The 19,836-nt window shown below is 36.1% G+C and overlaps 1 protein-coding gene across 2 annotated transcripts in view; it reads right to left on the bottom strand.

Annotated features, from left to right (window-relative positions):
* SMYD3 (SET and MYND domain containing 3) overlaps positions 1-19,836 on the bottom strand; it is a 399,482-nt gene that overhangs the window by 49,900 nt on the left and 329,746 nt on the right. For both annotated transcript variants that reach the window (XM_017806572.1, XM_017806574.1), the window contains exon 9: positions 1,710-1,797. In XM_017806572.1, coding sequence (XP_017662061.1) covers positions 1,710-1,797 — 88 coding nt within the window. The remainder of the gene's footprint in view (positions 1-1,709; positions 1,798-19,836) is intronic.

The raw sequence follows: 19,836 nt of genomic DNA on the forward strand, positions 1-19,836 counted from the left end.
GTTATTCTGCTTTGTTCACTGACTAGCATCTAATAACAGATGTGCTTTATAACAAAACCTGTTGGGACCAAATTTGTAGGTATGTAAATTACAACTTAGAAAACTGTCTGTCAGCTGCAACAGGACAAAAGAGAAGCTGCCTATCCTGTATCTGCCCAAGACTAGAGGAGGACTGCCTCAAGCAGATGCTCTCTAACTGTAGATTTAGCATTACAACACTTTATCAGTTATAATAAGTAAGTCAGATTGTGGGAGTCACAAACTTTTTCAACTGTAGAAACTGTTGGTTTAATTTGCTAAAAAAATGACACTTGCAGAAACTAATAAGTATGTGCCTCAGTCAGCCAGGAAGGTTTTCTACTCATTATTGGCAAGTGGGCAAAAGTCAAGTTCCCTCTTCAGGTACTGCACTTGCCAATGCATGTCAATTAGCACTGGTATTGTGGTGCAATGGAAGGGAAGATGACATATTTCAAATAGCCCATGACTGAGAACAGAAGCAAGAACAGACTTTTTTCAACTAGCCCTGATACCTTTTACTATTATGTATTTGATTAATTTTTAAGTATCAGTTAAATCAGTAATCTTAATTAAAGACCTTAGTAAATTTAATTAGGTGCAATTTCTCCTGCAATTAAATATAGGAACATTAAATAGGACCAGTATTGTGACTCCATAGTTTTGGTATAAAAAATATTGCAACTTAAGGTTGCATATCTATAATTTAACTTTCACATTAAAACACAGCCCCTGAAATATAATTGAATGCCTGAAGGTCTATTTCAGTATTGTCTGTCTCAATCCAGTGACGACAGAGGAACTTCAGACAGACTAGAAACTATACAAAAATTAAAGTAAGATGAGATGAGTGTTTCTCCTTTGCTAATGAATGAATCTCCCTGGATTAGAAATAAACAAACTCAGTTGTGTAGGTTTTTTTCCCTTTTGCACAATAAGAATTGTAATCACTTGTTTCCAGCCTGGAATAACACTATGCAAACCTGCTTTTCATGCTGCCAAAAAGGAGTACTGGAAGATTAAATTCTCTCTAGGTTGAGAGAAAGTCCATGTTTCTAAAATGGTAAGACATCTTGCCACAATAAGCCAAGTTCACAGTCAGAAAAATTCCACTGAACAGACCAAGATAAGAGAGAGATCAGTATACCCATAGTATTCCAGTAAAAATCTCCATCTCTCTTCTGCTCATCTTTTCTTGGTTGTTGCTTTTCACTAATTTCTTTAATTGGATTGAATATCTACATGACAGCCATTAGGCTCCAGTTCTGTTTATTAGTGCAAGATCATCTCATTCAATTTGCTTAATTATAAATTATTATTATAACTTATTATAATGATTCTATAATGTCTGCTGCGAAAATAATTTAACAACCTTTTTTCTATTTAAAAGTGGATTTATATGAAGCAGTGGGCTGAGATAGCGGAAATCCAAACTTGAATGAAAATATCCGTTTACATCCTAAGTAGCTACTATCCCTTCCATGAAGCAGTTCCAGTCCAGGTAATCAGAGACTATATTAATACAATTATGAATAGTACCCATTTTAAACATCAAATGAATTAAAAACATTAAAATAAAAAGAATGAAAATGTAAGTAAATTAATCTCAAGAGTTGAATTGCATACTAAGGGGCTTTCTAGATTATTTTCACAACTGAATGACAAACTGTGGCATGTCACTGAAAGGATACCTTCTTTTGATTTTGGATATCTCACTTTATTTACAGCGTCTTTGACTTCTTTCCAGGCGTGCTCTTCACCGGCCAGTTTCTCAGAATCCTGGTTAATTGAAACAAATGCATTTAATGAGAAAAACAGTAAAATGAGAATATGTAGTAATGATGAAAAACAGGGTAAAAAGAGTTCACTGCTAAAAGCTATTTGTAGAGACTATATTGCTATCATTTCACCTGGCAATCATACTCACCCTGTGTTTGGAAGTAAATGAGACGGTCTAAAGAAAAATGAATGTAAACTTGGAAACATTAAATTCTCAAATGAGATATTAAGTTTGCAACAAAAACTATGATCAATCAGAAAAGAGAAATAATAGTATGTGAATTTTACTATTAAAACACATTGAGAAGATCAAATTCTTTCAAAGGCCTTCTATCTAATACTTCACAGACCCTCAGGCATACTGTATAAAAGATTTAGCAAATAATTTTGATTAACCGTGTGGTGATTATAGAGTCTTTACAAAGAGTAGAAGGCTACTTTCATCCGTTACAGTTATGAACATGAGCTTACAGGAGAAGTCAACGACTCAGAAGAAGCTGAACTTTGGTTTAATAACTCACGGCTATTTCTTCCCTATTCCATTGGATTCTACAAACAGCTATATTTTCCCATTGCTTTGTCATAAAGAAAGCAAAAATGATTACTGGCTACAGTATTAAGGAGAAAGTTTCCCTTTTCGACTCTTTAGCAGTGACTAACTGCATCTTAGGTAAACCACTAGGAACAAATTTATTAAAGCATCTACAGACACAGTTATGCATCTTAAGAGATTTCCAAAAGCATCTAGATATTCGATTTCCATTGCTATAGCATTTAAATACCTCTAAAAATCTGGCCTGTAAGACACTGAAGTTCATTACCAATCTTTCCTTATGAAAGGCCCTACTACTTCCAAAAGAGCTTTTTAAAGTGTAAAGTCTTGCAGGAATATTTTAGAAATACAGTTCTAAAAAGATCAACCCTCAGCAGGGGTGGAGGCCTGCAGATGAACAGAGAAGGTGTATTAAAACCAAGCACTTTGTAACCAACAGATGCTCACTGGGCATCAGAGAAGTACTTCCACTGAAAATCCTGTAATCTGTAACTACCTAGAACTGCATAATTTTCTTATCCCACTGTTCCTTTTTCAGAACAGAAAATATTTACAGTGAGAATCAGCACTTAGTTTCGGATTTAATTTGCAGTTTTGTCTTTCTATCTGCTTCATGAAACAGCAGACCTCTGTGTATTCCTGGGATGATTAAATCAAGATTAAACTGAGATTGTTCTCAGCTGCCCTACCATTCTGTAGGGCCTTACAAGGAGGGTGGTATGACCTCACTGCATTTTGAACATGTACTTCCTCTACAATCAGTTCTCTGATCAAAATAATCATCTGGAAATAATTTTGTGCAGAGACGAATTTGCCACCAGAAGCCATAAGGTGAATGTTAGGACAAACAAGCTCATACTGCAGAAATTTTGTCACCGGAGTTAATGTACCTACCCAGCCCTCTTACAGCTTTGCAAAAGATGTATGCTGAATCTCTTAGCATCCATGTAACCTCTACAAATTTCTATGAGACTACATCTACTTCTGAACATAGCCTGTTAACCTGTAGCAATCTCTCTAAAATGTCTTTGTGGATCAACTGCTGCTCACTGATTGATCAAAAAAAATAAATCTCACCTGTAAGATGCTAATAATGATGTCTGTGAAATTCTAGGTTTAAGGAGCTACCAAAACAGAAAAATTGTCTTAAGCTATCTTTTCTCACTGGCCCAGGCATCATTCTCAGTGTTTCTCTAATATGGTGTAAGCCTAAAACCTCAGAAACATGGGAATTGAGAGAGATTTGTAAGTGAAAGAAGGAAAAAAACTACGCACCAAGGCCAATAGCTGATGCATCATTAGGGCTCACTTCGCACACAGCAAGACTGATGGATGAATCAGACTAAAGTGTTCACTCACATGGGATTAATCTTCCTCTGTCTAGTGCAGCCTTTTGAAATGCTTTCCATTGTCTTCTAGCATTTCACTGACAACACAAAGCAGTGCAAGGCTGAGGTTTCCTCTAACCTTTAAACTAGTACACAGGGTTAAATCCACGCTGGCTTCATATCCAGGTAGAGAATACAGAGTGTCTGTTGAACCAGTAATCTCCCAGTTCTCTCTAGATTCACAGTCTTTATCCCTTTTGTAAGAGAGTTGAGGATGGAGGGAAGCTCTGGGGAGGATTTAAGTCATAGGTTTCAAAGAGATGTTTCCTGTGTTCTCAAGATGAGGCATTTTGCAGATCAGCTGACGTAAGAACAAGGAAAAACATGGCTAGCTGGGCACTTCACACCTCTGTTCTTCATCAGATTTCCATCCATGAAAGAAGTCCAGTCCCTTCCTAAACACTAGTTCAAGACATGGAAGCTGCTTCCAAATAGGCAGCCAAGCAGGGGCTGGAAAACAACTAGGAGAGCCTGTCACCAGGAACAATTCTGCCTTGCAGCCTAATAAGCTCTTTCCAAGCAAGTTGTTTCTCTGCCTTGGACAGTACCTTGGAAGTCATGGCTATGTGATACGATTAAGCCAGCTAAAAATACAAAGCTGCCTTGGAGTTGGAATTATGAAAATAATTGAAGTGATAATTAGTTACACTGAACTGCTTAATTTAATTTAAGAGTATGACATTAACAACTACGGGATATACAGCTTTCCATGGAGTGACACCTATTCAAAGTATCACTTTTCAGAACATGTTCCCAGTCAAACCTCCAGGTGTGCAGACACAATAAAGGAATCACAGAATCACAGAGTATGCTGAGTTGGAAGGGACCCACAAGGATCATCAAGTCGAACTCTTAGCCCTGCACAGGACCATCCCTAAGAGTCACACCATGTACCTGGAAGACAGGGGTTTTTTTCATCTCTAGAAACGAAGAACACCAGCTGAAGAAAAGGAAGAGGCTTTTGAAAAAGAAGGAAGAGTTAGCAACTTTTGCCTGATTATTTTCCTTATTTCTAATGTTGACAGTAAACACAAGGGTTCGATCCTCAGAACAACAAAATATTTTTGTTTTGGTCCAAAAAATAATTAGACCAGATAATTTAGTCACAAAAATGCATGACAACCTTATGACAGCTGAAACTGGCATGCTTTATGGTTCAGTTTTTGCACATAGAAACGTGTTGGAGAAAACCAAGACTAGAAGCATTGAAAACTCTTGGGGAAAGAAGAAAAGACAGCTGCATCACATGATTTTCTATGGCAAGAAGGCACTGCAATACTCTTAACACAGGTACAAGCCATTCGAGGCAGAAGTACCACTGGATCTGCTAACTGAATCCATAGTTCAGGGTACAAAGAAGACAAAAATTACTTATTTTGAACAATTATTCTGGATGGGAAAGGGTTCTAGTACCTGCTTTCCCCTTACTCCAAGCATCTGCAGAGAAAACTTGTTCATTAAAAGGTGAGTTAAGATGCAACAACATTTCAATTTGATCCCTCCATTCTTCCAATACTGTGGCAGGTGCTGCTACAGCTTTCTTGATAAAATACATCTGGGGATTCATCTCTTTACACTGAAGCTTTCTGGAAATCTCTGTGGACTACCTATCCCTGATTAATTAGATCTGTGCTTCTAATACTCTAGACGAAAAAATTTCCGATTATATTCAGTTCTTCTTGTAAAACAGGCCATAAGCTGAACTTCACACCTGACACTTTTCACCTTCACATATTCTTGAATTTACAGTACATAAAACATGAAGGCCCACCTACATAATTCCACCAGAGAAAATTCTGTACTTGAAATCTTTTTGGCTCTTCAAGGTGGGCAAATGCCAAATATTTTGTAAAGCAAAATCTTCCTGCCATAAAGAATCATACTTCCTCCCCCAAATTTCACTACTGAGAAAGTTTGCTCTATAAAGGATTCAATAATGAGATTAAATTTTTTAAAAAATATTTGCTTGAATAGCATAATTTCTATAGATTTTAGATCAGAACAACATTAGTTGTTGTTTTTCTTTAGAATACTTCCAGCTTTCATATCCAATGATTCTCCACAGTTTTAAATTTGTAGCTACTCATTGAAAAATTCTTTCAGGAGCCCGAGAATGGACATGATCAGCTCTGCCCAGTGCATCCTGTAAATGCTCATAAAAATAGTTTGTCATACAATATACCACTAAATGTCAATATTTGCTTTAAATATTACCGTTTTGGTTCTGTTAGTGACACTTGTAAAAATGGAATTATAACCACTCATAACAAAGAATTAATGAAAGAGAGAGAAATAAGAAAACTGAAGGGTATTTGATGAGGATTGTAATCTATTTAAAGAATGATCAAATATAAAATGTTCTGCCGTTCTCATTTGAAGTGATAGGAAGATTTATTACAAAAGCATCATCTCCTGAAACAAGTACAGACATCAGCCACCACAGAAATAAGCATTTGAAACAATCACCTGTTCCATTCTCTACTATTTTTTTCCCATTTTCTTTCTAAGAATTAGTTCTTTCCCTACCTTTTCTGCTATTTAAGTGTCCTGAACACATGCTATCCTTAAGGGAACTCTCCTTAAAAAGGAGTATAATCTTCAAAGTATAGATAAATATTTCCTTTCTGCTCCTTTACACCGCTACTCCTTCCCAGACTACTCTTCTGTTTCTTATAATTCCTAAGAGTGTTCCCTGCCTATTAATTTCAGGCACCACTGCTTTTATACACTGTTTTAGCAATCACTGTTCTTTCCTATCCCAGTATTTAAAATCTGGACTGCTAAAAGATTCCCACATGGACAGCATGTCCTCTGAGAGAAGGTATCCCTCGTACCAAAACAAGCACATGCCAACCAGTAAGCATCACTGCCCTCTCTGCCCAAATGTGCTCCCACAACCCCAGGACTGCTCATTTGTAATGCACTGCATCTCCAAAACTCTCATGAACATTGGAAAGATTGATTAAGGGCTCCTTGTTCTTTCACACTTAGGCTACAGGATAGAAAATAAAAAATGGATTTTCTGTCCTCTCTACAAAATTCATCTTTCTCCTTCTCCCAGAAGGAAAGAAACAAGAGAGAAACAAGCCAAAGATCGTCCACAGTGAGGAACCATAAACCGTCCTCGCCTCCCTCCACAGAAGGGAGAAATGTTGACTGGGAACTCCAAACAGTAAGCAACCCCTATATCTCTTTTTCCCCTTTTGAGCATTCCTCCTACTAGAAATACGTCCAAGGGCATCTTCACTCTGTGTCTATTTTCAGTATTCAGGTATCCAGTCCCACATAGGCAGAAATAAGCAAAGCTTTGTAGGAGGTATTGGAGTTCCAGGCTGCCCTGAGAGAAGTAAAAATAAGGACTAAAGTTTTCCCTGATCAGTATCTTCTCTTAACCACCAGCAAATGTCAGTTTTACAAGGGTAAAAACCCTTAAACTATAGTTCAAATTGAAATTAGCAGTCTAATATTGGGTATGATACTTTTGCAAGAGAGAAAAATCAACGAAATAATAATGTTAGTTTTTTCTGGACACAAAATCTATTACTATATAATGATAATCCTGTGAGAAAGCAGCACATAACTCTGTTCTTGTTCTCTTTTTTTGTGGAAGCTTTAAAAATATCTTCAAAAAGGAAAGTTTTCTGAACTTCAATATTTTAACTCTTTAAAAGCTACAGATACCTCAAATACCTGAACATTTCATAGAAATTGCTGATCATTGCTTATGATTTGCTTAATTTCTAAAAACTTAAGTGGCAACTACAGATGTTAATCTGACAAAACAATTTGACCAACTTGACAGGTTCAAATCAAGAGAGGTTTTCTTAGGTTTTTTTCCAAGAAAGTGTCGAGGAGCTCAAACAGATTTAAATAAGGGCATGACATTTTAGAGCAGTTCTCTGATACATTATGCTCTGAAAGCATAAATAACAATTTTCTATTTCTGGTTCTATCTAAAAGTTCAGCAACTACTGAATGTATGTTTCTAGTAAACTCAGTAACTCATTTTCTTATATAGGCAGCAAAAGAAAAACATTAAATGAGTAAAGACATTGCAGATCTTCTGAACTTTCACTTTCAGAAAGATGAAGAAAATGTTAGAAAATGTGATATGGAAGCTGTTATATTGCAGCTAGACTAAATTTCTGACTTGAGTGATTCAGAGCAAAGAGGGTATAAGGGCCTGATGGGCTATCAGAGGGGCACAAAGGTACAGGCACAGAAAGAGAAAGGACACTTGAGCGCTTTCCTGAAATATCTGAGGTAATTTCCTATGAAACATTTTCTGGATAAAGTTTAAACTCCAAATCAAAGACTCCTCATCTCTTATTATGAGAGCTGTGGCTTACAGAAGCCTATAGCTTCAGTTGGGGATTCACTCACCTCCACTCTTGTGAACATACTTTGTTAAGAACCACATGTATGTGAAAACCTCAGTGCACAGAGCCCTGTTATGATTCCAGATTTACATACAATTTCTGAAGTTTTAAAAGTTCCCCTGCCCTTTTCCATGAAAAGTAATGCCAGGTCCAAAAATGCCAGTTCAACTACTCTTTCCAAACCACATAAGATTGTCCTCACCAGGAGCTGAGTTGTCAGAAAAGAAGATCTTGTGTTTTCTGTCATATGGCTCTGAAGAGGGTGGGTGGGACACATGGCACATTCCAAAGCTACTCTGTTTGCAGATAAAAACAACACTGTATTCTCTGTGAGGCTATTGGGAGGGGGTGAACCCAACTTTTGAACAAATTGAATTTGTACTTTCTGGTTTTGAATTCTGAAAGTAAAATAGGACACACTGCAGTTGGATGCCATATTCATCTGTGCAGTACATTGCTCAGTATTAGGCAGGCTGCATTACCTCACATAATCGATATCATCTCTTCATAGGTTACTGATTCTGGTGTCTGGAAGTGCATAAGAATGGCACAGGCTAATAATACTCTAAATCATGTAGGTATTGGAAAATTTAACAGTTGTTCACACCATTCATGTTTAAGTGCTCTACTTAGGCATTGAAATCAAGATGAAGGTTTCCCCAGACCCTGCATACAAATAGTGCAAAAAGGCAAGCACTTTCACAGAGTATGAATAACCTTTCCTCAACATTATCTAACTTGGTTACACCATTATAATATTTACCCAGAAATTTGAAAAAGATATCAAAAACAGCTGTGGGAAATTTATTAAAATGAGATGCCTTCAATACCCTGTGGGTAATTCACTTACCTGGGGAAGGATACTGTTCAACCTAATCCCTAGCAACTGTGAAGCTGGTATTTCGCAAACTGTCTTAGCCATTACACATTTTTTAAAGCAATCTCTAGGTCTCTCTTACCACACAAACTGTCAGTTATATGGCAAATCTGCTTTATTTCTTAATTCTGCAACCTGTGGAGACATACAGTGTCACTGAGTGCATTTAGTGGCTCAAAATAGACATGTAGGTCCAAAATCCTCAGAATATTTAGGTATTCACAATGCATAATCCAATCCACATTCATCAGTGCATTGAAATATGCACTTAAGTTTAAAAGCATGTATAAATCCCATTAAAGTTAATGCTTATGCAAATAACTAAACACTTAACACTAAGTAGAAGTGTAGTTACTTGTGTATCAAAGTTCAGTTTATGCTTCTGCGATTCGAAGAATTTGTGCCCATTGAATTATTGGTTCTAACTGAAGAGACACTGACATTAAGTTAGATATTTATTTTTCAACACTAATATCAAAACAATTTAATATCTTAATGCATAATATATCTCATGATAAAATTGTAGTTATAGTAATTGTTTTTTAGCGTACACTGCAATGCAAAAAAACAGTATTTACTTCAGCATATGCTTTCTGAATGAATGAGTACAAAATACAGGAATTTGATTGTGTAGCAAAGTACATGCAACATGATTAAGATCATACACTGTTGATCAGTCTACTCTAAACCTTAAAATATTTAGTGCATCTCAAAAGTTAAAAGCGGCAATTCCTAGAGCACTGATACAAATTGATTGCCTAACTCACCAGCACATTTCTTGAATATTCAGTGTCAATACTCAAATCCACACTCTCCAGTCTCCAAGTTTTTTAAAGTCATGAATAAAAAAGGTTGAATTAATTTTTTACAACTGCAGCTCTTCCTCTAGAATTTTGCCAACAAATTTGACTGCCTACTATACGAGTATTAGTTTAATATAATCAAAGAAGAGGTTTGTAAATAGCTTTAGAAGATATTGTACAGTGTTTTAGTAACTTCAAGAACTTCTACTTTAGAGAATTATTATTGACTATCCTCTTACTAAAACTAATTTAAACCAGTAAAGGTTCTTCCAGTGTTTAAGGGAAGCAGTTAGAAGCATTCTATAAGGCAAATGTGTGCTTGAAACAGTTTCCATACCTTTCTAGCACTCTATTGTTCTGATTCAATAATATGGAGATTTTAGTCATTGCCACAAAAAATAGAAAGAGAGTGGAAAGGACATTCTCAAAAATGTCATAATGTCATGGAAGCTATTATAAGACCCTTGAATATTTCTCAGGGTCTTTATTTACTGTTTGGATAGCTATCATGCAGCTGGTTCCTGTTAACTGCCAGTGTTGTGAGTATTTACATGCCTCAACAATCAACGGTGATCAGCCAAGGTGATTCAAAGCAAAGGGAGGTAGCCTACATCACAAAACATATACTGAAAGTTAGACATCTTGACACACCTGAGAGCAACTGTTAAAGGGATCTGATGCAACAACATAATTTGGTGAGATATAATCTATATTGGATTTCTAATTTTCCAAAACAGTTCACAGTAGTAGTAATTTTTCCTCCTGATAAGTACTCTCCCCTAAGTACTTCACTCACTGATTAAAACCAGACAAACTGTTCTCCTAACATGTTTTTCCCAGTCAAATGAATGAGTGTTGCCCCTCTGACAAGCATGCTATCTCAAACCTTTCTTCTTAAAATATCTTTTGCAGGTCAGGGTTTGGGGTAGGGGAGAAGCAGGTCACTTCATATGGATCCCTACCTTCATTAACCAACTACAATTTACTAGTAACTGAACTTCACAGTATCTTTCTCCACTATACCATATGCCTATAGATTTAAACTACTGTATTTTTAGGCAGTAGCTGGAATTAAGTCAAAAGGTTTCGAAACTCAGAAGGATTTAAGTGATTCAAACTTAACAGAAAGTTATACACTAGAAATACTCTGAGAATAAAAATTGTCTAGATATTGTCAAAGGAAGTGCAGGAGCTTTAGTTTATATCCAACAGTTGTCAGCACTGACTAAGATAAAGATTCATACCATAAGCAATATGACACAGCAACATATGTTTCTTAATGACAGTGTTCAGATTAATCTTGGGCAGAACTGTGATACACTGTTTAACTACAGCCCCCAGTTCAAATCACTTTTTATGGCAAAATCAACAGCTTTCATAAAATTCCCTGAGCAATCCTGTGGAAAATAGCAGGACATCCTACAATGGGTCATCAAATTATAAAGTCCTCTGCTGTAACTCATGTGGCTGGAGTAAATACAGCCTTTTTGAATCTGATTTTCAAGTCTTTTAGAGAAAAGAAAGTTCCTATTCATGCCTTAGAATAAAGCTCACAAATACAAAATTTGTAACTACAGCTTTATGGCACTGTTGTGATATTAATTGAATTAATAGCAAGAAACTTGTATGACACTGCTTATCACAGCAATTTTTCAATCCAAAGCATTCAGTCTGCAGTTTTACAGTCTCAAAAGTTATAGGCTTCCTTGTTATTCAAATGAGTTCATTCTTGCTTTAATAGGCCTCAGAGGATATTAGTTGGGCCTGCCACTCGTTTAAGCACTGAAGAGCATGATTCTGTCTTTCTCAACCTATGATGCTTCCTACAAATTCAGCCAGAGCCTCAAACTTTGAATTATTACACTGTCAAAAAGAAATTAGAATGAATTCATGATACCTGATACTGATGAACTTGCCACAGGGTCCTAAATCAGTCAATCAACCTTTGAAAAAGAAAATGAAATATAAAATTTGGCTTGCAAAGAGTGTTTGAAAGTTTAGAGGCAGCTGATAGGAAAGCCATCTTTCTTAATTTAATAAGCCTAGAGTGAAAGATGCATTTCCACAATGTGGCATGGGAAATGACAATGTGAGTCTTTGCAGTAAGTTTCATACTGAGATATACTAAAGAATAATTAATCCTTTTAATATAACTTGTATAATGGGCATTTCAGCATCTGTTTTATGGAAGGAGATATGAAATTGGGCTGCACATTACTTAACAGAGATCACAAAACAAATAGTAGCAAAAGAAAACAACCAACATCAGGTACTGCATGTGTAATATATTGCTCACTAAATAGGCATATCTTCAAAATTGTCCCTGTATGTTCCACACATGTACCTATGCACATATACATATATGCAAACAATATTGCTTTTCCCACTAAAACCTATGTTTGTCCAGTGTAGATACATGTCCACTTCATCACAAAAAGCAATTACAGTGAAATGGGTCACAGAATACACTGTTCTTCCAAGACAGACAGGCTAAGGAGATGGTTTAGTTCAAAGATTTAATGACAGGCAGATTACCAAGTTAAAATCTGGACTACTAGATTAAACTTCCCCCCAGATTTTTTTAACCTATCTTGGACCCATATGAAGTAAAACCATGATCATACTTCAGGGCCCTATGTGCACCAGTCTGCTTAACACAACCATTCATGATTCCTCTCCTCTCCTCTGATTGGAATTATCAGAAAACTAGGACAACAAACACAGCAATGAAGCTAATTTTACCAAGCATTTACACCTACTGTATATGTAGTATTTCATTCTAGTGATTTCCAGGCATTGACAGTAATTGATATCAGAAAAAATATACTGTAAGAAAGTTAAGATTTATTAGCACAATATTTTGGCTGAGGAAAATAAAACAAAAAGAAAAACTGCTCAACATCATGAAGTATATAGTATACAATTAGGACAGCACTAAGAGCCAGAAATTTGGAGTATGAAGAAAGTTTATTCAGAATTTGAAGAGAAAAACACAGAATGCACTGATATGAACGAGCATAATAGGAACTACAGTTGAAAAACTTTTATTCAGAATGAAAAAGGTTCCTCTGGACTAGTTTTGGGTGATGTCTTCAAAAGGGAATGAGTTTGGAGATAACAAAAACTTTTGCTGAAATTACTTGAAGATGGTATATTGTGAAAAATTTCAGTGAGCTAATAAAATAGTGTCCTATTTCAAGTTAGTCACAATTTTGCTGATAAACAGTGGAGTCCTTTTCCATCTTGTTTTCTTCCTCGATGTTGACATGACTCAGATTGTTTGTTGACTTCACTGCTGTTATTATTTATAAAACTGGCAGTATCAGAAACAGCTACACTGCTTTTGGTTTGTACACTGTACAGAGTAAAAAGAATACTCATCCCAAAGATGAGAAAAAACATTGAAATGGAGCAAAATATATAGCATGCCAGCAAAGGCTGAAGTTATGGTCAACCCATATAATGTTAATGTCTTGCTTTGGACCTATAAAGATAAATGGCAAAATTCTTTCCTTGTCAGAAAGGTATTTAGCTTACATACAGAGAATGAATGGGAGAAAGGTATTTCCACTCACTTTCTTTTCCTTGTTCTTTAAAATTCATAGCCCATTACTTAAAATACACACTTGGAAAGACAAAGATCTAAGCTTCCAATTTCTACCTGATTTGGAGAAGGAATCTAGAAAAAAGATACGTTGTGCTTTCTGTATCCTGGACTCACCTGAAACTCACCTATCACTTGAAGCACTAACAGAATTGTGGGGTCCCCTGCCTCTTGGGGTCTGCTCTTACACTGAGGATAAACTTTCATTCTAACTCTGATGAAGATATTATTTTGTCCAAAGTGGAAGACCTTCAACAGGAGAGATTCTTGTATCCAGAAAACAGAATACCAGTCAGTCCAGAAAACTGCAATTTAAAGTTGCAACATCTTTTTTTTTTCCCTTTTAAATGACTGAAATCGGATCTGAATTAAAATCCACCATATTTCAAGTAAATTACTTAATTAATGAGATTTTAAAAGATCAAACATATTGCAGAGTAGAGAAAAGAGACTGAAAAAAGTGACTGCTACTAGAAATCGCCTTGACAGGCTGAAACACACAAGACCTTATAGGAACCTCAGTGAAATAGAATTCAGAGATTCAAGCTCAGATAATGCAACAACTGGCTTCAATATTAGGGATAAAACCTGAGCTGGGGTCTCCAAAATCAGTGCAGGAAAAGGTGTTTGGAAAGTGGTCTGTCTGATCTAGTCCTGTATTTTAAATTTTTTAATTACTACTGTTTCTAATTTGCTAATGCACAGCAAGACCTTTCTTATTTCTATTAATAATTCAGAAGAGGCCAAATAGTGACTGCTATAGGAAGGACGCTATTTGAAAAAAAAAAAAATAAGGAAGCTGGACATTAATAAAGGGGGAACACTGCCATCCAGGCACTTAAAAGTAGCTGCAACAGCCTAAAACAATGATGAGAGTGGACTACGTTCCCTTGGCAAAACAGTGTTTCTGCTTAAAACATCTGCCAGAAGATTTACATTTCCTCTTAATTGACTGGATCCGAGATTCTGAGCAGAATGAGATTCTGCTCCCCTCAGATGAGAAGAAAGCCAGACTCTCAGGAGAGTACCACACTCCAACTTCTACCTTTGCTTCAAATATGAACTTGTTGGACCAAACTGATACAGATTTCCCTATCAAGGATCTCCTGAACAGGCAAGGAGTTTGCATACAGTTTCCAACTCATGTCTATTTATAACAACAGCTGCATCTTTTCCATGACCTTGACAACCCAAGTGAGCTCCAGCTGACTGCTGCCAAGGGGTGACCAGAGCACACTGAGGCAGTCCCAAAACAACTGAGATAGGCAAGTTGTTATGAAAAAATGATCGCACTCCATTTGTCACTGTCTTTGGAATGGACCTTTAGTGGAAAAGAATTAAAATGCTGAAAGATAGAAGGAGCCTCAGAAGTCTTGTAAGAAATGCTAAGACGCTGAAGAGGCGGTGCCTTAATGAACAAGAGATCCCAGAAATCAGAAGCAGTTGCCTTGGGTTTTGCTGTCATTTTTGGCACTACAAAAATAAAATCCCTCTGTCCTTAGCTGTTTGGAAATCCATCCCAAGAGGGTAAGGTCCTCTGAAAGGGAACAGAAAAGTGTTATATTGACGGTTGGATTTCAGGAACCAATCCAGGGTTTACGTCACTACCAAATGTCTTGCCAGAAGGAAGGAACTGTTAATCAGACAACCACCTATGGAAAGAATCAGTACTGTGTCCCAGTGGGCTGCTAATTACTGATGCTTGTACTTGATGCTTTTGTAGGCTCTGGTTATACTAACACTGGGCTAAAAGAATAGGTCGGTGAAATATTTTTGATCTCTGGCTTGATGTAATTTTGTAGTTTGCTTCAAAGGCAATTCAAAGGCTAGTGGCAAAACAGTAAAAAAGATGAGGAATAAACATTTTTTACAATCAACTATTGCAAACTCTAAATTTTATTAGGAAATTATTAAACCACAATTTTATTAGAATAAAGTCCTGATCTTTTTTTCTTAACTTTGTAGGTTAGTACTTAGAAGGTTCCTTAGAATCATGACTAGAGATACAGATGCTCCTAGTTAATTTTTTGTTTTGATCAAGGGGTTTTATGTTCAGTTAGTTGTATAAACAGATTTATTTTCAACAATCCCATTTAATCCTTGCTTCCCAGGCCTTGTCTTTTGAATTAATTTGGAGATCTCATCTTTCATATCGTACTTGGAAAACTTAGTGAGACTGTAAATGTCTGAAAATAAATAAATATTGGGGAAACTGGGACACAAACTTCTGGAATTTGGTAATTCAGCAATTTAAAAAGGCACTTCTTAACACATAATTTTGTGTTCCCTGTGTCCTAAATATAAGATCCCTGAGGGAGGGGTGATATTTTTGTACTAAAACCAGTACAGTGATCTTGTATGAAGTCTTTACATGCTAATTCAAAACAACAGTCAATAATAATATTCTTCATGTAACAATGTCTATGTAATTTAAGCATATATTCTTCAAAGGTATTGCTGACATCAAACATGGACATCAAAGGTAAAAGTGTCATATCCTAGTGTATTCTTGGCCATAGTGAAGTATCTTTCAGAAAACCTGGTGAGGCAAATCAATCATGGACATATGCCATAGCAACAAATTCATTCAACTTACGTAGAGGTTCATTTACATTGATGAAATTCCTAAGCTACAGTTGTGTTGTTTTCTCAGCTTGTAACAGAATGTCAAAACTTCTAGTAGGATCAGGAACTTAGTCAGCGGGTTTTTTTAATAATAGAGCTGATGGATGTATGCAATAACAGCTAAAGAATTGCAAGTGACATTTTTATGTAGAGGTAGATAGCTTGGCTGCTGTTCAGGTGACCTAATTTTGAAAGTCCTTGAGTTGGAAACTGGACTTACAATGTTCTCTACCAAACTCAGGATGCAGTATAAGTAAGTACTAAGCAAAGCAATAAACTGATTAAAGGAATAAAATACTTACTGGCATTTTGTTATTATTAACTTTGGCGACTATCAAACACTGACCAAGCATAACAATTATTCAGACTCAAACTCATTGCTTTTGACCTTGTAATAAATAAAAGCTTTCAAATAACCAAGATAGACTAAAATATTAAATCCTGGATCCAAAAGAGAAAGACAACTCATAACAAAGTGATTCTATAAGCACAAATGTTCCTGAAATCCTTGGCTGAAAATGTAGAACATGAACAATACCCTGGCTCATGACTGTGGAAAAAACTGTCTTAATTTAAAATGTTTGTCATCAATGTAATCCCATCTTTAATTATAATTAATGCAAGGGACTTTTATATGCTGGAATGGTAACACATTGCCAAGAATTCAGCTTTTACAAAGGCACACATTTCTTAATTACAGTGGAGATTGATCTTAACACGGAGTGAAGAATAATGCGTAAAGGTGTCAAAGATACAATGAACTGAAGACATTACAGTAGCTATAACTTGAAGTACAGACAGTCAGGAAGTACTCTATGAGTGACTTTTAGAAAGACATGTTTATTTCCCTCTATTAATTACTAGGATTTTTTTCCAACTTTGGCCAAAAGTGTTGTTTAGATTTGCAGCTATTGGCATTTAATTTGTCAGGAACTGAACTGCCAAAAGCTCCATCTCAATCTTATCTTAATCAGTTTACAGGGATGTAAGCACTTGCCAGGCTTCTTGACCAGCTGCCAGAAGACACTGGCCACCATTTTGGTTAAGTCCTCTTAGAATTAAAATACAGCTGATATTGAGACCCAGGCACCAAAAACTATTCAGGATACCCAGTTCCAGCTAGTGCTGCTGTTTGCCTCTATATATTCTCATCCTTGTGACATCTATGCACCTGGGTTATTTCATGGCTGTGCTCACAGTTAGAGAGGAAGATAAAAAACTACTACTGTATAGCAAATCGAGATTAGCTTTGAAGTCCTTTCCTCAGCAGTGACCAACGAGGAACATTTCCTTTCATTTTGCATGCAATGCAATTGCGACTGTACAGCCACGGAACTCTCTGTTTGGTCTAGGGCTGTGTCTGCTCACACTGACTGCCAGTGTGTATCAGTTGATGCTAAACTTCAATTACGTTTGCTTCAGCAAGGGTTCTTGTGGTTGGGCTGCAGCCTGTTTCAGGATACTTGAAAATGTAGCCTTTCTCATTTTACAGTCTCAGATATTGACAATTGTGCAAGGGAACTTTGTACACTTAGGCAGCGGTTAGAGAAAATTGTTATGCTGCATGAAGTTGCTATATCTAGATAAAAAGACCAAGTAACTATGAATTTCAGTCCTTGCTGATGTTGGAGTGAATTTTGCTTTTTTTTTTTATATAGCCATAACATGAAACATTACAGTAAATGAGAAATAAAAAATATTTCTTCATAGGTAAGTTGCATCTTAAATCATGTCAGAAGCTTGAAATATTATAAAAAGCCCTCATGTAACCTTGAATGGCAAAAGAGCACTTTGACACACTACTCTTGTTTGTATGCATACCTAAAATGTGTGACTGTAGTATGATGTAATCACTATCTGAGTTTAATCAATTTTAGCACAAATAACAGTGAAGAAGCAGTGACACTGACTGTAAGATATATTTGTCTACAGCAGCAGCCAGAGACAAATGCTTGAAGTGATCTGCATAAACAAATTTTAACAACAATCTGGGTGTTGGCATGCTGAAACCTACATAGTTGCAACTGCACTATGCTTATCCATGTCAGCTAGCACAGAAATGTAATCATGTGATTCTTGATTTTGTATTTATATACCCTTCATGGAGCAGCATAATTTATCTCACCAAACTTCATCTGTTTAAAGTGTGGGCATTTACTTGAAGGCATGCCTTTAACCTCTTATATCCATTCCAGTTTTCATAGATTTCTACTGAAAGACAGTATGAATGATCTGCTTGTCTTTTCTTTGGGTATGGAGGGAGGCATAAAGCACATGTATAAACCTCAAAATATTCCACTTCAAGAAATTATTCTCATTTAAACAAATCCATCACATAAAGCTAAAAGACCTTAGAAAACACAGCATCTTTCTTTATTATCCTTTGGGCATCAGAATACTCAGCAGACATATAAATTACCAACTTCACCCTGAATTTGTGGAAACTGAGCAAACCAGAGCTTCACAGAACATTCACAAAAATGACCACCAATACAGACAGACTGATCTGGTTTCCAGTCAAAAACCTGTTCAGCTCCAATTGAAATGGTAGCTTCTCACTAATCATGAAAAATAAGAGTAGGATCCTAGAAAACACAAAGGTTGCTTTTGAATAAAATGAATGCCCAAAGTTTCTCAAGTCAGGAACTGACTTGAGAACAGAAACTTAATACCATCTTCCTTTTTTACACAGGCATATAACAATAAATGAACAAGCCTTTAAAAATATAGCAGGAAACATAAATTTCATTGATAATAATCTTGCAAAGTATTTTTATAAATATGAATAAAATAAGCATGCATGTAACCAAGTTCAAATAGATATAAGGTTTACATGCTCTTCATATAAATTGTAATGTATATTTCCCACAGGATTCTCAGGATTGCTTTTAAAACATTACAAAGGGTGTAGAATAAAAGCTACAATGGAAATTACCTGATTTAAAGTTCTACTGTAAATTGCTGTGTGCATCTCAGGAGCTTTCACTGGTCCCTAGTACATGCTCAGCAGCTCACAGGCACACTCAGCAAGACTGGAGTAACAAGAAGCTATGAATTCTGTAAATGTTTGTTAGTGTTTCAAAAAGTATTCTACCTTTTCTGATGAGATGACTACAACTGAAAAAATTCCCAACACCCAAGAACTTACTTGAATGCATAAAGCATTTCTCCAATTTGCATTTTTACCTTTAAGCAAGACATACAAGATGAATTGCTGTTGACTAAACCATCTTTTTCCACAAAGCAATGTTGTAGTATGGGAATTTACTGTTAGCTGATTATATTTATTGATTCACAATGTTGAATCTGCCACTCCTGATAACCCAAAGTTGCAGATGTTGCCTATTCTGTTGAAAATGACTTTCCTTTTTAAAAATTTTCTAAGATGTCTTGGAAATTTGTCTCAGTATCAGGGGTATTTCAGCAGGGATGCTATTGAATAATTTTGTCAACTAATGACTTTTAAGCATTTAAATTCAGACATTACGTAGTTTAAAAACCCAGTATTTCACCCTTGGTACCTGCAGTGTTACTTGCCTCTCAGCTTACCAACAGCAACTGAAATCAATGGAAAAAATAAAAGTCAAAGTTTCCAAGCTAGTCATGTAGGGATTTTATAAAACAATTTTTTGTCACAGAGAAATGAAATGTCATACTGTGAGGACTGCTGCAGATAATGTCTAATCACTCTAGATTGAAGCTGAGGATAAAGATGTGTTCTTCATAGACAACAGACAAAGTTGCCATGAGGCTCCTAGACTTTCACAGACCTCTCTGTGAAATGGGGCAATTACAGAATTTCAGACTGCA

This window comes from Lepidothrix coronata, unplaced genomic scaffold (genome assembly GCF_001604755.1).
Source record: "Lepidothrix coronata isolate B3197 unplaced genomic scaffold, Lepidothrix_coronata-1.0 Scaffold16, whole genome shotgun sequence".
Taxonomy (NCBI): domain Eukaryota; kingdom Metazoa; phylum Chordata; class Aves; order Passeriformes; family Pipridae; genus Lepidothrix; species Lepidothrix coronata.